Genomic DNA, 22,983 nt, shown 5'->3' with positions numbered 1-22,983 from the left:
TTTCTCGGTTGAATCCAAGGGTGCAGGGATTTGTATTATTTTGAAGTACCCCCGGACGCCGCCATTGGCTAACGGAACCCCACCTCCAGTTAGCATCCCATTGACTCCCATTCATTTTGGCGTCACTTTGACAGCGAATAACTTCACATCTGAGGCGTTTAAAGACTCCATTTGTCCATTATTTATTTCTAAAGAAACACAACAATGTATAAAATGCTCCATTACCTTGTATCTTACGTTATGGCCCTGTAGAAGCAGTTTTTGTAAAAGTAGGCTAACGATTGCGTCACAGCCACGCGACTCTCTGTCGCACAGTAGAGAATTACCGTATGGACAGGAGGAGAAGCTCGCGGGCAATCGGGGGACGTCGAGGCAAAATGACAAAGTAATTAATCAGAACACCTACAAAAAGTTTCTCTTGCTCCAAGATCATGGACAGCTCCTACTCACGCTCTCCGTCTCTGCGAGTTTCGGAAGGTAATGATTCAGATTGATCTTGGCACAGCTACTAGAAGACAGACGGTTTGCTCACGTCACATCTACGTCGTCGAGCTCAGTTTGAGTCTGCGCAGTACGCTGGACCCCCAGGAAGTAAGATTTTCTAATTGGCTTCACTTTGTCTCCGTTGAATTCAATGGGGTCGCTGTGTCCATTTCTTTTACTGTCTATGGTTGAATCCAACTGTGTCCATTTCTTTTACTGTCTATGGTAGTACGTCACCTTTAATAATATATCAGCCATTTTGGATTTTAGAGCTCATGGTGCAGAGTATAGAGGTGCATCCACATACATCCTTCTTGTTTTGCTCTTGAAACGGCACAATCTGTAAGTTTAAAATACTAATCTAAGCGGTAAAATACGATTATGTATTCTGATTTGCATGTGACATGTGACGATTTGCATGCGACATGTTAAATGTAGCCGAGGCATGCAATTGTGATGCTTGATTGTTCTTCTTAACACAGCTATCTTCTAAGTTATGTAAGGGTGATTTATGTGCATCTTAAATATTTTTTTGATTTATGTGAACTGAATGTAACATTGTAAGAGATATTTTTTTTAATATCATTGTTCATTTGTGTTACAGTTTCACAAATTGGGCTTCAGTAAAAAAGTTTGACCCTGACAACTGTCTATGACGCTGCAAAAGCAAACATAAGCTGAAGGCAGAAGATTAACCAAAGGCCCTAAAGTTTTTGTCTTGTCTCTTTTGTCTTTATTCTTTATTTTGAACAAATACAGTGCTATGCATAAGTTTAGACACCCATGCTAAAGTTGACTAAAAAGAGGAATAAAAAATCATCTTTTGGAAATTGAACTTAATGCCTTTATTTAAAAAATGAGAAAAAATCCAACCTTTAAGGACACCAATTTTCTTTGTGAATGAATAATGTATCGTAAATAAATAAATGTTCTTCCTTAAAATACAGGGTGCATAAGTTTGGACACCCCTATGTTAAATTCCCATAGAGGCAGGCAGATTTTTATTTTTAATGGCCAGTTACTTCATGGATCCAGGATACTATGCATCCTGATAAAGTTCCCTTGGCCTTTGGAATTAAAATAGCCCCACATCATCACATAGCCTTCACCATACCTAGAGATTGGCATGGTTTTATTTCAGTTAGCCTAATAGCTAGTTTGATTTGCATTGAGAGATGATCTTATGGAAAGTACTCCATGCCAATCTCTAGGTATGGTGAAGGCTATGTGATGATGTGGGGCTATTTTAATTCCAAAGGCCAAGGGAACTTTATCAGGATGCATAGTATCCTGGATCCATGAAGTAACTGGCCATTAAAAATAAAAATCTGCCTGCCTCTATGGGAATTTAACATAGGGGTGTCCAGACTTATGCACCCTGTATTTTAAGGAAGAACATTTATTTATTTACGATACATTATTCATTCACAAAGGAAATTGGTGTCCTTAAAGGTTGGATTTTTCCTCATTTTTTAAATTAAGGCATTAAGTTCAATTTCCAAAAGATGATTTTTTTATTCCTCTTTTTAGTCAACTTTAGCATGGGTGTCTAAACTTATGCATAGTACTGTAAAAATATAGAAACACAATAAGAGTGTTGCAACATACCCTAGGAAAAAAACAATATCTATATATATATATGATAACATTTTTATCATATTTACCTCATGACGGCCGACACTCTCATTCATTAACATGGGCAGCGACAAAATATGTGCTGTTCATAAACCATGACAAATACCTTTAGTGTTTTTAAATCATCCCTTCAAACTTATTTTTTTAGGGTAGCTTTTATACAATTGCCATATTATTATTATTATTAATATTATTATTATTTATCAGACTTTTGATAATAATAATATTTTGATAATTTCACAGTTCTTTTTAGGATTCAGTTCAAAGTTTTATTGTTTGTTTTTAAGGCACTTAATGGGTTGGCCCCAACCTATACAGTATCACTGACCTTGTACGACCGTACTCAGTTCAAAGGTCACTGAGATCCTCAAACAAAGGGCTCCTGCTTGTGCTGCGCTCACGGCTCAAACAGAGGGGTGATAGAGCTTTTGCAGTTGCTGCTCCAGGTCTGGAACCAGTTCCCCCTGGATATTAGATCTGCCCTCTCCATTTCTGCCTTTGAATCCAGGCTAATGCCCACCTGCTGATCAGGGCGGGTGAGGAGGATGTTGTGAACAACGGTGTCAAAGGCGGCACTAAAATCCAATAATATCAGGATGGCATTATCACCTGAATCTAGTGTGAGAAGAAGATCATTGGTTACTTTGAGGAGGGCTGTTTCAGTGCTATGAAGGGGTCTGAAACCTGACTGAAAAGGTTCTTGTATGTTGTGAGTGGTCAGAAAGGAATCAGCTGTGACAGAACAGCTTTTTCCAGAACTTTAGAAATAAAAGGAAGCTTAGAAATGGGGAGGTAGTTTTTTAGACATTTGGCATCGAGGTTGTGTTTTTTAAGCAAGGGCTGGACAACCGCATACTTAAAACACGCAGGGACAGTGCTGGATGCAAGGCATGAATTTAGAATGATCTGAATGGAGGGGCCAACTGCATACAAAACATCCTTTATAATAGAGGAGGGAATAGCATCATGGGATGATGTAGTAGGTTTCATATGCGATACTAATGGAGCCTTCACGTGCTATGGTAATTATGGTAAATACCAAAAGCCGACGTGGAAAATGCACATGAACACCCCGTCATGTGCTATTTTCCACTGGGCAGCTTGTAGAATATTTTGATGCACGAGTTGCCGAGATGAAATAACCTTTGACCTTTTCAAGAGTCGTGAATGGTAAGCATTGTACACAACTAAACGTTTTTTGCAATTTCCTTGGTTCATATTTAGTCATTTTATGTCATGTTTTATTTTTTTAATGATTAATTATGTTTTAATCATCAGAAAGCACCACATTTACTTTTTTTTTTTTTGTAAAGATAAAAAAGATACTTTACTGACACAGACCTTGCGGGTACTACATTACGACAACAAAAGCACTTGAACACAACACACTGGTAAATACCAGTTCACAAGTGGAAAATATCATCTTTTCCATAGCACGTGAAGGCTCCATAAGTCCCTCAATTCAGTGAAATTGGTTAAAAGTAACAAAAATAACAGATGAGGTGGGGGTAAACAATGATCTAATGTTCTCAATTTTGTTAGTAAAAAACTCTCCAAGAAGCGTATCAGTGGATACATCAACGATTGGGGAATTTGGGGGGGTTGATAACAGAGTTTATAGTACTAAATAAAATTTTGGGTCTGTTTGAGTGTTTACTGATCAAATCAGAGAGGTGCTTTGCTCTGGCTTTTTCGCTGCTGCCTGGAAGGAAGCTATTGCAGATTTAAAATTTTGAAGCTTTTGTAAGGAAACACCGCCGTGTGTGGCTTTGTTTTGAACTATTTTCCTTGGTGAAATAGAGCAAAAACAGGCAATATGGTGTCTAAAATCTAAGTCACTTAATGTTAACTTCGTTTATTAAGTAATCCGCAGTTAAAGTGACGGCAGCCTAATAAACCTGCTGCTGTCTGTCATCAAGGATAATCAAAGAAAAAGAGAAAATCCCTCACTGCCCTTGACTGAATAACTTTTGTTGCTTTAATAAGGATTATTAAAGATTAATCTATATTTAATATAGAATTTATGCAGTGAAGACTGTGAAGTGTTTGATAACTTATTACATTTCTTCATATATCCTACCTGTTAGACCTATCTGATTATCTAAAAGCACTGTTTACAAGGTTACATGGGTCAACAACAATGAAAACAATAACTTTTTGTGCAGGTTGACAGGGCAATAAAAAAATTGAGCCCAGTAAATGTGACATTTATAATGGGTCTATGTGAAGCTTTTTTTTAAGTTCACTTAAATTAAATGTTGTTTCATCAAAAAAATCACTTTATAGGTTACTGACTTGGTTGTTTTTACATAAATTTGGAGATTAAATTACAAATGATTAAAATAAAAAATATAAAAGCTTTAATGTTAGATGCGATTAATCATGATTAATTATAGAAAAATTTGCGAATAATTAGTTATTTTTTAATCGATTGACAGTACTAATAATTATAGAAAGTTGTCCCTATGTAATGACTGCAACGGTGCATGAATTCGCTGATGTCGAGGACTTTTACTTTGAAATACAGACGTCATTAAATGGGTGGAGTTTCGACCTGGAAGTAAACAGTACACTTCAAGCTGATCGATTTGAAACTCATGCTGACTCAGAGATATTAGAAAATGTTTAACCTCACATCTGCTTGTCCGTAGCGTAACAGTCACGCAAGCACATTACTGAAACCACTGTTTCGACATACAGCGACAAACTTCAGTGTCACGCAGCAGCTGGTCGTGTCTGCGTGCTCGTCACTCAGCACGCGCTTGTCACCGTCATATTCACCTGCAGCGCTTTTTAAAGACTGAAAGGACATGAACAACGAAAACTTCATCCTGAGCGAAAAATTGGTCTCGTCCTCATATGTGCGACAGGGTCTGCAGGCTCGTCGCGGTCATGAACAGCTCATCCGAGTCCTTTTACAGCAGGTAATCACTCTATGATTGACTACTGCTGACTGTCCATGTGCTGGTTTGACAGAATGCCATGACGCTCTTTTTTGTCTGGACCTTTAAAATTATATATTATATAACATGCATTTTATAACATTTAAAATGCGTTCTATGTCTGAATTAAAATTATATTAATTTGATACGCTGTGATGTGCAACAAAAACTACTCTGCTTAATGTAACGTATATAAAAAAAAAAAAAAAAAAAAAAAACCTTGTCTGCGAAATCAGTCATGTGATGCAAAAAAAAAAAAGAGCCTTCCTGACCCTCGACTGTCAAACCATTTTGAAAAAGAAGCATACTTTAGCATACATATACAAAGAGTACTTATTACGGATACGGTTATATATAAGTGCAAACTGAATGTAATGTTTTAGGACACTTTAGGCAATTAAATGAAAATGAGTTTAAATTTATATTAAATACAGTTAGCTGAATTTAATAGTGTTTTATTGATTTAAGTAGAACTTAAGTACATCTTTATTTTCATAATTATATTTATGAAATAGTTGCACATTTGTTTTAAAGTTCCCATGAAATCAATTTCCTCAGTTCTTATTTTTTTACCGAATGTTGCAGTGTTTATTATAAATGATTTAACATTTCATAATTATTATTAATTTTTTAATTTATCTGCACTCGTAATCTTTAATCAAAAACATAAATCTCCTCTCCCCCTCCAAACAACGTCTGTTCTCTTCATGACGTGTGCCTCGGCAGAGAGTGGGACTAAATACCCTCCACAACTGGCATTTAGTTAGCAACACCCAACTTTCTACGACCCAATCAAAACCCGTGGACTTCCAGAAGCCGTTTCACTTGGATACGTCACAATTGGGAAGAAAAGACTATCACAACTTCAGTTTCATGCCGACTTTAAACTAGATTTTCAAAAGATTTTTTATCATGGTGGACACATAAATGGGTGCTTGTGACTATCAGGTTTCTCTTTCCTTGTAGGGCAAATGTCCAGAGGAGGGATGGAGTGAAAGCACCATAGAGCTCTTTCTAAATGAGCTGGCCGTCATGGACAGCAACAACTTTTTAGGGAACTGTGGTGTGGGAGAGAGAGAGGGCAGAGTCGCCTCCAGCCTGGTGGCCAGGAGACATTACAGGTTGGACACATTTAAGAAATTCATGTGAATTCATTAGTTAATGGGTGTAAGTAACAATATATCGTGTCACAAGATATCACAATATAAAAATGCAACAATATGCATCATGTATAGTTATCACAGGTTTAATTAAGCATCAAATATGGTAAACCCAGAGGGTCACACATTTGCACTTGCTATTTTTATTCTGGTGTCACCATTTCAGTGTACATGGGGAAGAAGTAGGCCTACCGAGTCCAAACCTTTTAGTCCAGTCATTTTAAGCCAAAATGTGGGTCAACCTTGAACAAATTGCAACAGAAGCAAACTCAACTGATTTTGTATCCTCAATATGTCCTGAGTAAGGAAAAAAAAGTCCCGAAGAATCCCATTAGGGAAAAGTTTCAAAAAGACCCAAATATATCCTATTCATACGCCTATTCATTCTTTTTCTTACGTGAATAGGGTAAACATTTTAACCTTTAGATATCACCATGAAAATTACTGAGTTGATTACTTACATCAAGACAAACAAAAAATGTATTACAAGTTTTTTGAAATTGTTTGTTAACATGGACAAACGGTGCATAATCTAATTACGTATATGCTAATTTGCATGAATACCACAACAGGTCTAAACATTGGGTCTAGCCAGGTGAAAATGTCTTGTTGAAACTTGTTGACACATAACAGTAAAATACTTAATGTTAAGGTCTGAATGGAACCTATTTAGGCTACCCATGAACATTAATACATAGAGGCAGGAAGAAGTACTTTAAACCAGCCTTTATTAATGTTTAAGAGATGGGGTTTGGGGCTGGGTCTGTGGGACTGTTTCTGGGGATTCACTTTTTATTTTGCCTACCTTTTGTCTTCTGCATTCTCCTTACCATTGTCTCCTGTTCTTCCCTAAGACTCGTCCCCCAGAAACAGTCCCACGGACCCAGTTTTTTTAAATGGTTGTTAACAAACCATTTAAAAAAACCTGTAATACATTTTTTGTTTGTCTTGATGTAAGTAATCAACTCAGTAATTTTCATGGTGATATCTAAAGGTTAAAAATTTTACCCTATTCACGTGAGAAAAAAAATGCATAGGTGTATGAATAGGATATATTTGGGTCTTTTTCGAAACTTTCCCCTAATGGGATTCTTTGGGACTTTTTTTTTCCTTGCTCAGGACATATTGAGGACACAAAATCAGTTGAGTTTGCTTCTGCTGCAATTTGTTCAACCTTTTTTCATAAAATGATTGGCTATGTACCAAATTTAGGATTTTTATGAACAGTAACTTTTGTCATTTGTTTATCATATGTCTTAGAAGTAATAATTAAAAAAACGTAACATTTTAAATTGGATTTGTGGTCTCAAACCGGTTCCAAGGAGGGCCTAGTGTATGCAGGTTTTCTCTTTTACCTTGAACCAAACTGATTGAGTAGGTCACTAATTGGTTAAGATCTCCCTTCACCTGGTAGTCTAGGTCTTAATTGGGCACTAATTGAAGGGAAAGACCAAAAACCTGCATACACTAGGCCCTCCGTGGAACCGGTTTGAGAACTCTGGTTTAAAGTATCGTATTGTGTATCGAACCAAATCGTGACATGAGTTTATTGTTACTAATAATTATTGTGCCCCTATTGTGCTTTTTCAGATATTACTTTTCATGTAGTGTGTAATATAGTTGTTTGCGAATGTAAAAGGTCTGCAAAGTTTCAAAGTGCAGATAAAGAGTTATTGTCTACTTTCTGCAAAAACCTACATAGGTTTGTAGCACATTTGCATAATGCCAGCATATGGTCTTCATTGGCTGCCTGCTGCACAGCATCTATTTTGCCCCGCCCTCAAACACTGTAGTTGTAGCTGAGACTGGAAGAGCTTGGTTCGTGTTGTCAAACATGTTGAGAAGATGCTGTTTTCTGTGCTGCAAAAGCAAATCCACTTTGCATACACTTTGCATGATGAGGACTCGGGGTTGAATTGATAGAGTAAAACCAACGCCATTGTTACTGTTCGTATCTCTGCATCAAGTGCTGAGGAAGCCTCCATAGCTGAAATTCAGATATAGTAATGAACGTTTGGTTTCCGACACTCGCTGTAAGCGGTAGACCAATCTCAACAGACTGGGTCATCTGACCAATCTGGGGTGTGTTTCCCAAAAGCATCATTAACCTACTATGGTCGCAAGTTCCATTGGATTCTATTGGTACCCAGAGTAGAGTAGACCAATCATAACAGACTGGGCCATCTGACCAATCAGAGCAAAGTAGGCTCTCAGAAAGGAGGGGTTTAGAGAGACCATATCCTTGATCAAACCAATTCAGACACTGTGAGAAAAGAAGTGATGCTGCAATGTTTCTTATGAGAAAAGTGTTTTTTTTAACTTGGATGCATGTAAACCTATTGTAGGAGGCCTCCAAAACAAAACAAGGAACCTTTAAAATAGCATGATATGTGCAATTTATAAAAAATATATATTTTTGGGAAAAAAAATGAATTTACTTTAAGGCTTTGGTGTTTTTCCCCTCAGACTGATCCATGGAATCGGCCGATCGGGTGACATTGCTGCTGTTCAGCCTAAGGCTGCTGGTTCCAGCCTCTTGAATAAAATCACTAATTCAGTAGTTCTGGATGTGCTGAAGTTTACAGGTACTTTCTGTGATGTTTTATTATTAAACAACATGCTTGGTAATGGGACACATCACTAAGCAGAACAAACAAACAAACAAACAGCAAGCCTTCGCTTATAATCCAGTGTTTTTGTGCATTTTTGTAACTGTTTTCACAGGTGTTAGGAGTGTGTCCTCGTGCTTTGTGGTCCCCATGGCGACAGGAATGAGTCTCACGTTGTGTTTCCTCACCCTGAGACACAGGAGGCCAGGAGCGCGATACATCCTCTGGCCTCGCATTGACCAGAAGTCATGTTTCAAATCCATGGTGACTGCTGGTAAGATTCCCTGAGGGCCAGTTTTCAATACAGCCCACCACAGAGAACACCTGTGTTATCTACAGTATATACTATTGAATTATAATTTTAAAATTATAATTGAATTAGCTTTTATATTTATTTTTTCAGATTTCATTTTAATTTTAGTTTCAGTTATTTTGTTATATGCTTTTGTCATTTTTGTTATTTTAAAAATATATATTTCTAGGTAACACTTGATTTTACAGTGTTCTTGTTACATGTCTTACATGTAGTTACTATAGTAATAACTATAAATTATGCATAATTATATGCAAGTCCTAGTCCAAAACCAAACCCAAATCCTAACCATAACCCTATAGTAAGTACATGTATTTAATTAATATAACTCAGTACTTAAATGTATAATTGCACTGTAACAAGGACACATTAAAATAAAGTGTAACTGTGTACTAAGATTGAAATGAATCATTTGATACAATGCACTGATTGTGTACATACATGTTTTTACTTTGCACGTATTTTAAAAAAAAATACCTACATGTAATTACAGCTGTAATTAATTTCTGTAATTGCATCTACAATTACATTTTTGACCTTTCCCTTAGTCCCTAACCTTATCTGTAACCCCCTCAGTAGCATCAAAAGTGTTTTGCAGTACAACATGATCAGAATAAGTACATTGTAGTTAAAGACCCCTAATATAAAGTGGGATCCGAATATGTCACAGTTGACCCTCATGGTGCTTTCCTTTATTTTAGTGTAGAAAATTATTTTAAAATGAACTCTTTTCACAAAAGTACATCATGTTTTCCAACTTTTGAAAGGGTTTGAACCTGTGGTGATAGAGAATGTCTTGGAAGGAGATGAGCTGAGAACAAACATGGAGGAAGTGGAGAGGAAGATTGAGGAGTTGGGTGCTAAAAACATCCTCTGTGTCCATTCCACAACATCCTGTTTTGCGCCACGTGTCCCTGACAGGTCAGTTTCTTTACTAAAACAAATATTTTGCCTGCAAAGTTTCTGTAAGCATGTAGACATAAAGTTTAAAGGAACAGTTCACCATAAAAAGAAAATTATGTCATCATTTTATTTTCTTTCTTTTGTGAAACAGTAATGGAGTTATATATTGCACAGTCAGTTTGCATAGTCAATTTGCATAGTCACTTTATTTTGTTTTTTTTACAGGCTAGAGGAACTTGCTGTTCTGTGTGCCAAGCACGATATTCCTCACATAGTCAATAATGCCTATGGAATGCAATCATCCAAATGTATGCACCTTATTCAGCAGGTAACATACTTTTTTGTGTAAATTTACTGCAATAATTTACTTTATTTCAATGAAACCAAATTGGCTTATGAGGTGTTTTTATAGGGGGGTCGCGTTGGGAGAATCGATGCCTTTGTCCAAAGTCTTGATAAAAACTTCATGGTCCCAGTTGGTGGTGCCATCATCGCAGGGTTTGATGAGAGCTTCATTAAGGAGATCAGTAAGATGTACCCTGGTATGCATATTTTCTTTAAACAGCAAATATGTTGTAGATGAGTAAAATGCAAGACTAAAATGCTGCTATCCCTTTAAACATACTGAATATTTACTGTAAAAAGTGGTCTGCCAAATAAATGTGTCCATTTATTTCCTCTTGCACGTACACTATCTCTAGAAATCTAGAAGGAGTTTTTGTTTGTGCAGTGTGCCACTTCAGAACTGCTCTCTGCTGGCTCCCACATATCCCTCCCACTTTTTCTGCACTGCAGAGGAAATCCCAAACACTCCTAATACTATTGATTCACTGAGTGTGCTAGAGTGAGTTAGACAGCGGAAAGCGCTTGTAATTTGGTCCATTGTCAAACAAGTGAATACTGCCTATGAATTTTACTGCAGAGGTTATCAAATCCAAAGGATATGCATCACTATAAGGAAATGAACCAGTATTAAAATTCAGGCTGAGATGACAAGCGGCTAATAATTTTCATGTTATTGCCAATAACTATCATTCTATAATGTTTTGTCTAAACAACTAAAAAATAAAAACGTAAAACTAAAATTGGTTTATTTAAATTCTGCAAGTGAATTTAGGCATCACAACATTATATTGTACAGGACATAATTTTTTTTTATTCATTTAGAGATATTATGTGTTTTTTTGTTGTTTTTTTGTTTTTAATTGTACAGGACATTTTTTTTTTAATTCATTTAAAGATATGTTTTTTTTTTTTTTTTTTTTTTTTCTCTCGTTTTTTTACATTTTCAACTTTCTTTAGTTTGTAATGTTGCTGTTTGCGCATGAAAATGGTCTGGAAAGTTACAAAGCACAAAGTCACTCCGAAGGCAGTTATTCTCTATATCAGTAAGCTTTTGAACTCTCTGAAACGCCTCGATTGTAGTCTTGAGTTTTCTTACGGAAACGAACGTCATAATTGTCAGGCATTGGTTGTATTGAAGCACACAATGAAAGAGTAAAGAAACAAAATAGTCTTTATTATTATCCACAAACTAAAACTCAGGAGATCGCTGCAGAATAATGTAACACAACCATATAACATGGAAGAGACCGGACAATGGAACACAGGGAATTAAATACACAGAATGAAAAAGAACAGGTGTTTACTAAATAGGAAACAAGGAGATTAACAAGGAACTAAGGAAAACGGGAACACAGAAAATAAACAAAAAAGAGCATACATGTGACAGTAATGTTCCTCATTTAAATAATTTCCGCCCAAGGCGTATGCAAAATAAAGGTAATGAGGCCCGGTTGAGTTGCAGTAGTAGTGTGTTAAAATGCGTGGTTATGGTAAAGGGCATGGCTTTTCAGAAGGAGGGGCTTCATTGAGACTGGAACAAAGCATTACTGACAGACTGGGAAAGGAGGTGCTGCAACAATGTACAAATATGTGAAAAATAATGTGTTTTCAATATTCAAGAATGAAAACATATTCTAGTAGAACCCAAAACCAAAATAAAGACTTTGAAAAAGTCCATAATAGATACTTAATACATAATAGAAATTATTTTAGTTTTTAAAGATTACCATTAGATCCCAGTCTAAATGCAGAAATAGGGAAAAAGGCATGTTTAATTAAGTATCCAATATCAGTCAATAATGCTAAATTCTTGAGAAATCTGATAACTGTTATGGTACTGATATATCAGGCATCCTTATTATGTTTGTACTTGACTTTCTTAATGTACTGCTATAAAATTTTGCAATGAGAAGCATTTCTTTAATGCATTATTTACTTAAGCAGTACTATTGCAAGCTGTTGATGTTAAAGTCATTGAGATTACCTGCTCTTGTCCAGGTCGAGCTTCTGCTTCCCCGTCTTTAGACGTCCTCATTACGCTGCTCACACTGGGGGCCAGCGGCTACAAGAAACTTCTGTCTGAGAGAAAGGTAAAAAATAAAATAGCCACTGGGCTCATAACTTCAAATTATAGCTGGCCAGTACGACTGTTAATTTAGAATTATTTATATACTGACATTATTTAAATACTATATATTTTCATTTGATTTTATTTCCCCTTTATATTTGTTTTTTTATATTTATAAATTTAATTTATTTTTATTTACTTTTATTTCTTAATTTAGTATTATGTATATATTATTTTTTATGAATATTAAATACATATTTTTACATTTTACATTACATATTGGACATTTTCTTTTGTCATTTTTATTAGTTTTTGTTTTTTAAATAAATTTCTAAATAGTTTTCATATATTTTCTTTTTATTTCAATTTGAGTTTTATTTCAGTTTGTAATTTTAGTACTTTAACTTTTACTTTAGTTGGAGACATTTAGTTTAAAGGTGGTTGCTAGGGCATTGCAAGGGTGTTTTGGGTGGTTGCTAGGCAGTTGCTAGGGTATTCTGGGTGGTTGCTAGGGCGTTGCTAGGCAGTTGCTAGGGTGTTCTGAGTGGTTGCTAGGGTATTCTTGGTGGTTGCTAGGCAGTTGCTAGGTGGTTGCTATGGTGTTCTGGGCGGTTGCTATGGTGTTGCTAAGCAGTTCTGGTTGGTTGCTAGGGTATTCTTGGTCGTTGCTAGGGTGTTCTGGATGGTTGCTATGGTGTTGCTAGGCAGTTGCTATGGTATGCAGTGAGTGATTTCTTTTTGGGGGGAGGGGGGGTTAATTTTTTATTGATTTTTCATTGATAGGATCACATATAATTACCCAGAGTCATCTGTCATTACCCAAATTAAAATAGATACATAAATACACAGATACAGACCGCAATATGAGAAACTTAGGATAGGTATAATAACACACAGATCATCTGAGGTTTACAAGTTCAGATTGTACCCCAAATTAAATTCTTCCATCTTGAAGCTTTCCTGTCAGTTCATCATGCAGCATGGATCGGACCAAGTGCCACAACACATTTCTAGCCAATTAGCAGTAGGGGGCGAGTCCACTCATGATGGGGGAGGAGAGAGAGTGAGCAAAAGGAAGATTTGAAGAAAGACTGTAGAAAGAAAGATGGCTGAGAGAGATTACAAAAAAAGGTCAAAGGAATATCACTGGAAAAAGAAGGGTTATGATCAGGCAAGAGCTTTAGGATTCACATTAATATTAGAAAAGCTTTCCAGTGCTGGAGAGTCCAAAGCAGGAAAGGGAAAACAGTTGTAGAAGTTACGTTGTTACTGCTCTATATGCGAGTAACTTTCGTTTTTGCTATGTTTCACTGAGCCAAGATATGCTGGTGTTGTTATGTTAGCTATAGTAACAAGGATAGTTTTGAGTGTCATAGTAGATCGTGTGTCATAGTGTCTAGAGCTTGTGTGCTGCTGGTGTCTAACAACAAGCTTGTATATACTCTTGTGTACTGTATCTTCATTTTTTTTCTTCCTTGTTGTTCGTTCATCATCTTCGCTTTATTTTTCACAAAGCATTATTTAGCTTTGCTTCAGCTATGATAAAGAGACATCCACTCTTGGTGCATTTTGGGGGCAGAGCAATGAAGGTGGGGGTGTGTTTGTTTGGGTTCATTTCAAATATCAACAGTGTTTTTCAGAAATCGCTTTCCACACCTTTAACCAATATAAAGTCATTCTGTGGCCCCCTTGGAAGTTATCTGAGGACCCCTGGTTGGGAACCACTGGCAGGTGGGCATATTATCCCAATGAGACTTGAGTACATGGAGGAAAATACCATTAGCTATTATGTGATAAGGAACTTAAGGGGATATTGATTTACTGCTAATGCATCCGGATTATTAATAATTTACCACCTTTGTTGATCAAATAAGATGTTCTCTGTGGTCGGATTTGGTGATCTAACATGTTTTAGCCAATAGAGAAAGAATATTTGGACTGTACCCATGAGAAAAAGGAAGTGCACTTTAGCATACTTTTCAAAAAGAGTACTTGTTACAAACAATGTCATTTTCCAACACTTATTTACATGTTAATTGCAATTAAATAAAAAATGTATTCTAGTTTAAATTTATATTAAAGGGATACTTCACCTCTGGAAAGATGAATGTGTATTTAAATTGGGTAATTTATGTAGTAGAAATGTGAAATTATTTTTGAATTTGGAGACTTCTAGACTGAGAAAAGCCAAAAAAATGATTTTTGTCTCATGTGGATGAAAGACAACAACTCCCAGAATGCACTTGCTTCGCTGCCCTACGAGGCCCCTCCCAAGCCACGCCTACCGGTTACAGAGGGCAGCTACTAGTTGACTCGAAACTGAAAAGACGCCGTTTTATCGTGAGTCTCCGTGACGAGTCTGCCCGGGATTTCGAGATCGCCCAAAATGTATGGGATTCGGCTTTTGCGTTCTACACTCGCCATTCATTATGTTTACTGTGGCGAGCAGGACGAGGCTGAGGGGCGCGGGAGAACGGCGTGAGACCGGTGGCGTGATTACTGATGAGCGACACCTGTGAGACGCACCGGTCTCATGGGCTATCTCTCAAGGAGGAGCGGAAATTTTCTTAGCAATGCTATAATGCACATCAACCGATCACTTGTTTAGTGTTCATGTAAACACTACATTCAGATTCACCAATCGGAATGAATTCAGTTAGATTGAAACAAAAGGTGTGCATGTAAACAATGAATGGCGACTGTAGAAAGCGAAAACTGAATCCCGGACATTTTGGACGATCTCAATGGCCGGACATGTACGAGAAAAAGAGGACCCCTACTACTCAGCTTTCTCCACAGAGCGAGAGCCTGTTGGCTTACCTTCCAAAAAAAGATGGCTGACACTATTTGTGAGTGAGATCCCACCCTCTCTGGGCGGGTTGAAAACATGTGGAACTAGCTCCTACTACTGGCTGTAGTTTCTAGCCTCTGGCCAAAAAAATCCTCCGATGACGCAAAATGACGATTTTTGCGTCATCGGAGGATTTTTTCCAGACAAAAAATACAGAAATCTCTCGTCTCAGGGGGATATGAGGGAGGGAAGCATGGTAATTCGAAAATACTACAGGTTTTCTACTGATACAAAGCTTAATGCTAAATACTGAAGTATCCCTTTAAATACACTCATTCAGTCCCACAATGCACCGCAATAACGAGTGCACAACCGATGTATGCTGAATGGCTAGAGAATACCCATAATGCACAATGAGTGTCGGGCGCCGAATTAATTCCCGCGTCTGACCAGAAGATGCCATCCGCAGCTGAATCATTTTCTAAACCGCTGGTCCAATGTGGCTACAGCGTAATATCATACAGGTAAATTGTTCAATTAAGGTTTAAACATAGTTGCCATGACAATGTTCTTTAATCTTACTACTTGCTATGCAAAAGCGGCAGCCCTTTCGGTTCTCTGTGTCCAAATTCTCTCACTTGCTTTCATTTACTCCTTCAAGTGGACTATATTAGTGGAGTAATGTAGGGAATAGTGAATGAGTGTATAGGGGACGATTTCGAACACAGCTCAGGACTGCAGACTGAGGCGAAGGCGGAGCGACCGAGGACCAAGGCAGAGCTGAAGGGAAGGAGTAGCCCGACGGAGCCAAAGGGGTGAAGGGACGAAGTGCAGCTGATGCCCCTGAAGTCCATGGTGCAGGCAGTGCGACGGCCGACCAAGGCGAAGCCGGAGGGAAGAGGGAGCCCGGTGGAGTCGAATGGGGGAGGAGCCAGGGTCGACAGGCCGAGATGGAGTGACGGGCAAGGAAGTTCTAGGTGGAGCTAGTGGGTTGACACTTCTGAGCTGGACTGTCAAACTCGAGGATCATAGCGCATCCTGGAGGGGAGGCGGAGCCAAGCGTGGAAGGAGTTGAAGGGCTGAGAGAAGACAGTGCAGACAGGGTAGGAGGACTGGGTAGCGCAAATATGAATTTCCCAAATCTTTGGAAATACACAGGACAGACAACTCTCTCTTGAACAACCCTCTTGGCTGACAGGGAACAGGCATACAGTTTTTACTAGGCAGACTTTAAACTTTCAGAAGAGATGGGAGAGGTAGGCTTTGTGGGAACATTGATATCAATAACTGATATCAGCTTGTTGATGGGACAGGAAAGATATACTCACAAGAAGTCCATTAAATTCTCCTGTTTTCTGCCATAGTAGAGGGAGTAGGGCTCCAGTTCTTCCCCTCATACTCCACCAATAGGTTCACAGGCACAGATGCCGGCTCACACCCCTTGTCAGAAGTGGCTGGCTCGGGATCTGAGGCGATCTTTAGCACTTTAGCACAGGTATCGCTGGTGCTTGGCTGTTGGTGGTGGCTGGAGCGCTGATTTCCTCCCTGCTCTCGCAGATCATAAACGGGGAACCATTGTGGAAAAGGACCCATTCCACTTAGTCTTTAAAGCTCCCTGGAGGCTCATCCTCAATGAAAAGACCAGGGTGCGCCTGCCCGGAAAAACACACGCAGGCTTGCGTCATCATAATGAACCAGATGTTGTAGCTCCAAGAAAGCCTGTGTGTGGGCCAGGATTCTAGTGCAGCAGTCCGGTCTTTAATAACAGATAACAAAGACTGATCGGACAGAGAACTGAAAAACAGGGCTTAAATAACAGAGTGAACCAATCAAGCAAAACAACAGCAGGTGCAGGCTAATCAATCAGTAACCAAGGAGACAAATGACAGGGAAAACCAACTCCTAGTAAAACAAATACAGATAACAGATATCAGAACCCTGACAATTACAAAGTACAAATTTTAAGTGTACTTAAGTCTGTTAAGACAGTCATGAAAGTATACTGTCCTTAAGTACACTGAAGTGGCCTTTTATTTCATTGATATCTGCAAGTACAGTTTATTTTTTCTTCCAATATTTACTTTTGTTTAATTTAAAGTATTGAAAGTACATTTCATATTTACCTTTATTTAAAGTATTTCAAGTGCACGTTCAAAGCATTTAAAACATTTTCACAAGGGTGATTTGCCTGTGCAAAAAGTCTATAGTCTTGTGGGTGATTGCTAGGGCATTGGTGTTTGGTTGCTAGGGTTTTCCATCTGGTTGCTAGGATGAATTTCGTTTGCATAATGTGGGCTGCTGGATAATATGAACTGTCAAAGACAGCAGCAGGGGCCGGTTTCACAAAGATAGACTTTGACTATGGCTTACATATAGTAGATAGTCAGACTTCAGATAGACATCTAAATCAGACCGTTGCACAAAGCACTTAAGACTGACTATCTTAAGTAGGACTACACTGCAATGCATTCTGGGTAAAATAATTTAACACTTTTCAAAACAAAAAACATGGCGGATCGAGTAAGCGCATTCAACCGCTCGGTGCAGTTTACCCGAGTGGAAAATATGTGTTTGTTGGAGGAGTATAAATGACAGAGTATGTTTTTATGTTTCCACTGTTCGATCGCGCCCGTGCCTCTCTCTCTCTCACACACACACACACACACACACACACACACACACACACACACACACACACACACACACACACACACACACACATTCCAGCATTGCAAGCTTGACATCGCAGCCTGTTATTATGCAGCGTTCACACCAAACGCGAATAGAGCGTCAAATTCGCATCTAGTTCGACGCTTGAACATTTTAAATCCATTCGCGCGTCCAAGGCGATTAGGACGCACGTATAAAGCGAGTGTTTGAAGCGAAATAGACGGTGCATTCAGAGCTATGACTCCACTATGACTCTACTAACCCCTGTTTGAGCAGTCACAGTGTATTGCATTTCACGCATCGCCAGTGAAGCTTGCGTATGAAAGGGAGCACGTCGATCGTTGCTCGCGTTGACTATGTAACGGCCCTAACAGTTACAAGGACATTTTACTTGGGAATGTATTAACAAGAAGAAATGTTTAAATTATGAGCCATTTTCCCTTTCCTTTTTGCAGTTTGTAATGTAACTGATTGTTACTGCTGGTTGCCAAGGTAACATAGAGTCTTAGACCTAAGTTAGTCTGGGGGTAAGGTGTCTAATTTTTTTGGTTTAAATTAAGTCAGTCTTTATTTTTGTGAAACAGTCTAACTTGCATTAGACTAGTCTATGAGCAAATTTTAGACTTGTCTAACACAATAGATCGGTCTAAAATAGCTTTGTGAAACCGGCCCCAGGTTATTGTCTTTGTGTTTTCATACTGTCTTACTAACAGCATCATAATAGGGGGCTGTGACCTCTTACAGTTCATTTATAATTGATCCCAGTGGTGGACCCACAACTCTGCCAACACAGCTTGTACTGTTGACGCAATTACATTACAGCTTCAGATGGGAAAGCAGGCTGCGTGTTTGCCTGGAAAGGAGAGAGCTAGGGGGGCTGGAGAATGATGCAGGTGGTGGGTGTACTGAAGGCCAGCAGACACAGAAATGCTACATTAGCAGAAAACAGAATGTGCGACAAGAAAAGGTGTGTAAAGTGGAGTGTGGAAATCTATTTATAACTGGAGTTTTGTATGGCCCACAGGAGCTGTACAGCCACCTGGCACAGGAGCTGAAAGCTCTAGCTGAGAGGCATGGGGAGAGACTGCTGCATACGCCACACAATCCAATATCACTGGGTGAGAAATAATACGTAATATTTAGTGCCGTGTCATACGAGCAAGAAGGCTGCTGCTGTTAATATAAAACAGTTTAATGAACAAGTATTGTTTGATTGTAAATAAAAATAGTTCCAAACGTTTTTGCATGTCGCACAAGGGGTCAAGGGTTGGTTGGTTAGCATAAACCTGTTAGCCCCTACTGGTAGATGCTGTAACTACACCATCTGACTGTATTTTGACAGAATTTTTCTTTTTCTTTTGCAAGCAACATTTAACACACACACACACACACACACACACACACGTTGGGTTTCCTTCGCTGGATTTTTATACTTCAAACTGTATATTCTATCTCCTAAACCTACCATAACAGAAAACTTTCTGAATTTTTACATTTTCAGAAAAAAATCATTAATATGTATAAGCTGTTTTCCTCAAGGGGACCAAATAAATGTCCCCACAAGGCCGTGCAACATAGGGTTATATGGCTCCTTAAGCGTTCTTGTGGTGCTATCAGTCAATCACCTTTTTGTGAAACCTAGTTGTATTAATATAATTATAATATGATTAATAAAATAAAAAAAACACTTAAGTTCACTTTTAAAAAGTGCACTTTGAAATCATTAAATTAATAGTTTTACTTTAAGTAGATTTTAAATCAGTATGTTTTAATAATCTTTTGCCATGCTTTAATGTACACTTTGTTTGATGTGTTGACTAACATACTAAAACACATGTAATGTACTTGATTATAAATTTAACTGTAGTGTGTTATTCAATATTACATTTAAAGTTAATATACAGGTATATTAAATGTACTAAATTGGAACTCCATTACAAATGCGTAATTAAAAATATATTTAAATACATGACATATACTTTAATGTAATTTCTGTTGAAACTTGTATTTTTGTTATATAAATGCTCGTCAGTATATTCAGCAGTACTTTGTAAATTGTAAAATTACATATAAAGATGTACTTAAATCCTACTTAAAATTTCTTTCTTCTGCTGAACACAAAAGACGATATTTTGAAGAATGTTGGTAACCAAACAGTTGATGTACGTCATTGACTGCCATAGTATATTTTTTTTCCTACAATGGAAGTCAGTGGGGTACACCAACTGTCTGGTTACTGACATTCTTCAAAATATCTTCTTTTGTGTTCCACAAAAGAAAAAAATGTATACAGGTTTGAAACAACTTGAGGGCGAGTAAATGATGACCGAATTTATTTTTAAGTGAACTATTCCTTTAAGTTGGTTAGAGAAGCACTGCAAAGTTCAGCTAATTATATATAATTTAAATTTAAACAAATAGTTTTAGTTAAATTTCAGTCATACAATTAAGCATCTTTTTCAAACTATTTTCAAACTGAAACAAATGTACAAAAGTGCAAATGTATGAAAAGTTGTCTAATGTCGTTCCTGTACACTTCAGCTATGTCGCTGAACCATCTCCAGACACACAGTAACGCAGCAGTCACTCAGCTGGGCTCCATGCTCTTCACCAGACAGGTGTCTGGGGCCAGGTGAGCATATATACATATATGTTGTCCTCTAATTTCACTTCAAAGCAAAAATTTGAAAAAGTATGGATGTGAAGTCAGTCTCCTCAAGTTCACAGATGAGAACTAACTGTGATGAACTGCATGCCCCACTGTTTGACAAACAGAAAGTCTCTAAATACTTTGTAACATTGTGTCAATTGTTATATAATCTATAACCTAACAGTTAACTAACTAACCTAGCTTTTTTCGTGAAATGTTTTGATTCAGAAGTGTGCATGTTATCCTTATGCCACTTAAAGTATGGATTAAGTCTCAAAATACTTTCTGGGGTCACTGTAGCTTACATTTAACTTCTTATATACTGTATACAAGCTGACTACTTGAATATTTTCACATCCCAAAGCTACATTATTTTTCTTCTCTTTATATTTTCGGTTACACTTTTACACATTTAATACAGAGTAATAATAATTAACTACATGTACTTGCTATAGGGTTAGCATTAGGGTTTGGTTTAGGGTTAGTTACAGTGCATGTAATCATGCATAATTTATAGTTATTATAATAACTACATGCAACGTGTAACAAGGACACTGTAAAATAAAGTGATACAATATTTTCTACTGGACACTATTTGATCTGCTGAAATATTGATGAAACCTTCTTTCTGCTGTCCACTTTCATTATTTAAATGGGAGTCATTCTCATTCTCTAGGGTTTATCTTGTTGCATTATCCTCTCCACCTCCTTTTAGTCTGTCACAGACTGTGCACTATATCTGCAGTGATAGATGTGCAATGAATAAATATGACACCATAATTTAAGATTGAACTAAATGTCAGTGAATATGGAAAGAGTCATGTAAAACTCTCTGAATTGGCTCATGTTTTGTTTTAGAAACTCTTTCGCCTTGTAAGAGAGACTCTTAATTGTCCTCATTAATCTTTTAGAGGATCAGTTTACTTGATCATTTTTAGTAAGAAATTAATCATTGTAGTGTTAATAATTAGGATGACACAACTATTTGGAACAAGTATTGAGAACTTTTGTTTTCATTGTCCAAATTGCATAACATTAGATAAGCTTCATCAATAGCATACTGTAAAGTATGTTTGATACTTAGGAAATCTTTGAGAAGAGACAGTAGACAGAATAATGTTTAATGTTTCAGTTGAAATAAATTATGGTGCCACTACCATATCGATACTACTGGAAATTTCAGTTTTCTGTCATTTGTCCTTGCCTGTTTACATCATGTTCGTAAATAAATAATTCTATTCTTATTCAACTTGCTCGGATAACATATTTTTTTTAGATAATATACATGTAGCTAGTCATGCATGCAGAAAACCACAGCACAAGGACATAAAAATGTTGAATGTCATGTATTTAAATTTATTTAAATTTATATTTATTTATTTGTTGTAAAGTTGTAATTTTACTACGTTAAATATATTAACTATATATTTTATTATTTTGAATAAAACAACAGTTTATTATAATCAAGTACTTTACATGTGCTTTAGTATGTTAGTCAACACGTCAAAACAAGTGGACTTCTTTAAAACACGGCAAAAAATTAATAAAACAATGAGTCAACATGTTCTTACTGAGTACTGACTGAGTAATAATAATTAAATACATGTACTTACTAAGGTTAGGATTAAAGTTTGGTTTAGAGTTAGTTGCATATAATTATGCATAATTTATAGTTATTACTACAGTTACTACATGTAACAAGGATGCTAGAATAAAGTGTTACCAATGAAAGTGTACTCTCTTTAAATACATTCACATGGCCTCTTATTTAATTAATATGATATTGTCTTCAAGTACAGATAATATAAACAAAATCTGAGGATGGATCATTTCAGTCAACTTCAGTCACTTTTACAGATGTAAAGCATAACCAGATTTGTCTCTTGCAGAGTTGTTTGCTTTATCTTGCACAGAAGAAGCTACTGAACAAAACAGTGATGTTTCTGTTGGAGAAGCAATGCGGAAATGAATCGGATGGCTTGTTCATTCATGCAAAATTTTGTTGCAGGGTGGTCCCACTGGGTGTGGAACAGACCGTGAGCGGACACACGTTCAATGGCTTCATGTCACACACGGATTCCTATCCATGCCCGTACCTTAATGCAGCCTCCGCTATTGGAATAACCAAAGAAGATATAACATTGTGCATCAAGAGACTCGATAAATGCCTCAAGAGCCTTAGGAAAGAAGCCTCTGCAGAGAAGAGTGAGTCAGTATCTCCTGCTGAAGATTTGGAAGACTAAACAGTCCCCTAATGCTCTGGTTGTTTACATAGGATTCAATAGCCCTGTGTGTGAATGTTGATATCAGCGTATGCATCTGTTTGTTTCATCTGTGCATTTAGACTTGTGTTTGAAAGCTGTGTATCCTGACTGACAATAAATACAGATTGTTTCATAATTTTAAATCATTTG

General features: G+C 37.3%; 1 protein-coding gene across 4 annotated transcripts; it reads left to right on the top strand.

The window, feature by feature from the left end:
* The first annotated feature begins 4,612 nt into the window (after positions 1 to 4,612).
* On the top strand, positions 4,613 to 22,976 carry sepsecs (Sep (O-phosphoserine) tRNA:Sec (selenocysteine) tRNA synthase). 4 transcript variants are annotated; one of them, XR_014029714.1, is made up of 12 exons: positions 4,613 to 5,042; positions 6,027 to 6,181; positions 8,687 to 8,805; positions 8,945 to 9,103; positions 9,910 to 10,063; positions 10,271 to 10,373; positions 10,458 to 10,587; positions 12,389 to 12,480; positions 14,099 to 14,189; positions 18,944 to 19,037; positions 20,461 to 20,551; positions 22,578 to 22,976. XR_014029714.1 is itself a non-coding variant. In XM_081359584.1 (11 exons), the coding sequence occupies exons 1-11, from the start codon at positions 4,929 to 4,931 to the stop codon at positions 22,810 to 22,812; spliced, it is 1,446 nt and encodes a 481-aa protein (XP_081215710.1). In that variant the 5' UTR covers positions 4,613 to 4,928; the 3' UTR covers positions 22,813 to 22,976. The 4 variants fall into 4 exon arrangements, 1 of the variants encoding a protein (XP_081215710.1); XR_014029715.1 differs by having other exon boundaries at positions 14,089 to 14,189; XR_014029713.1 differs by lacking the exon at positions 20,461 to 20,551.
* Positions 22,977 to 22,983: the final 7 nt, after the last annotated feature.

Source organism: Scardinius erythrophthalmus (genome assembly GCF_964197995.2).
Source record: "Scardinius erythrophthalmus genome assembly, chromosome: 2".
Lineage (NCBI taxonomy): Eukaryota > Metazoa > Chordata > Actinopteri > Cypriniformes > Leuciscidae > Scardinius > Scardinius erythrophthalmus.
This window is presented reverse-complemented; position numbering and strand designations above follow the sequence as displayed.

What these genes read in the sequence shown, in the direction of transcription:
- sepsecs (XM_081359584.1), top strand. Translation starts at nt 4,929, where the DNA reads ATGAACAACGAAAACTTCATCCTGAGCGAAAAATTGGTCTCGTCCTCA. An exon ending in GTGGCCAGGAGACATTACAG is followed by an intron (nt 6,182 to 8,686) that starts GTTGGACACATT and finishes TTTTCCCCTCAG; the next exon opens with ACTGATCCATGGAATCGGCC. An exon ending in AGACAGGTGTCTGGGGCCAG is followed by an intron (nt 20,552 to 22,577) that starts GTGAGCATATAT and finishes ATTTTGTTGCAG; the next exon opens with GGTGGTCCCACTGGGTGTGG.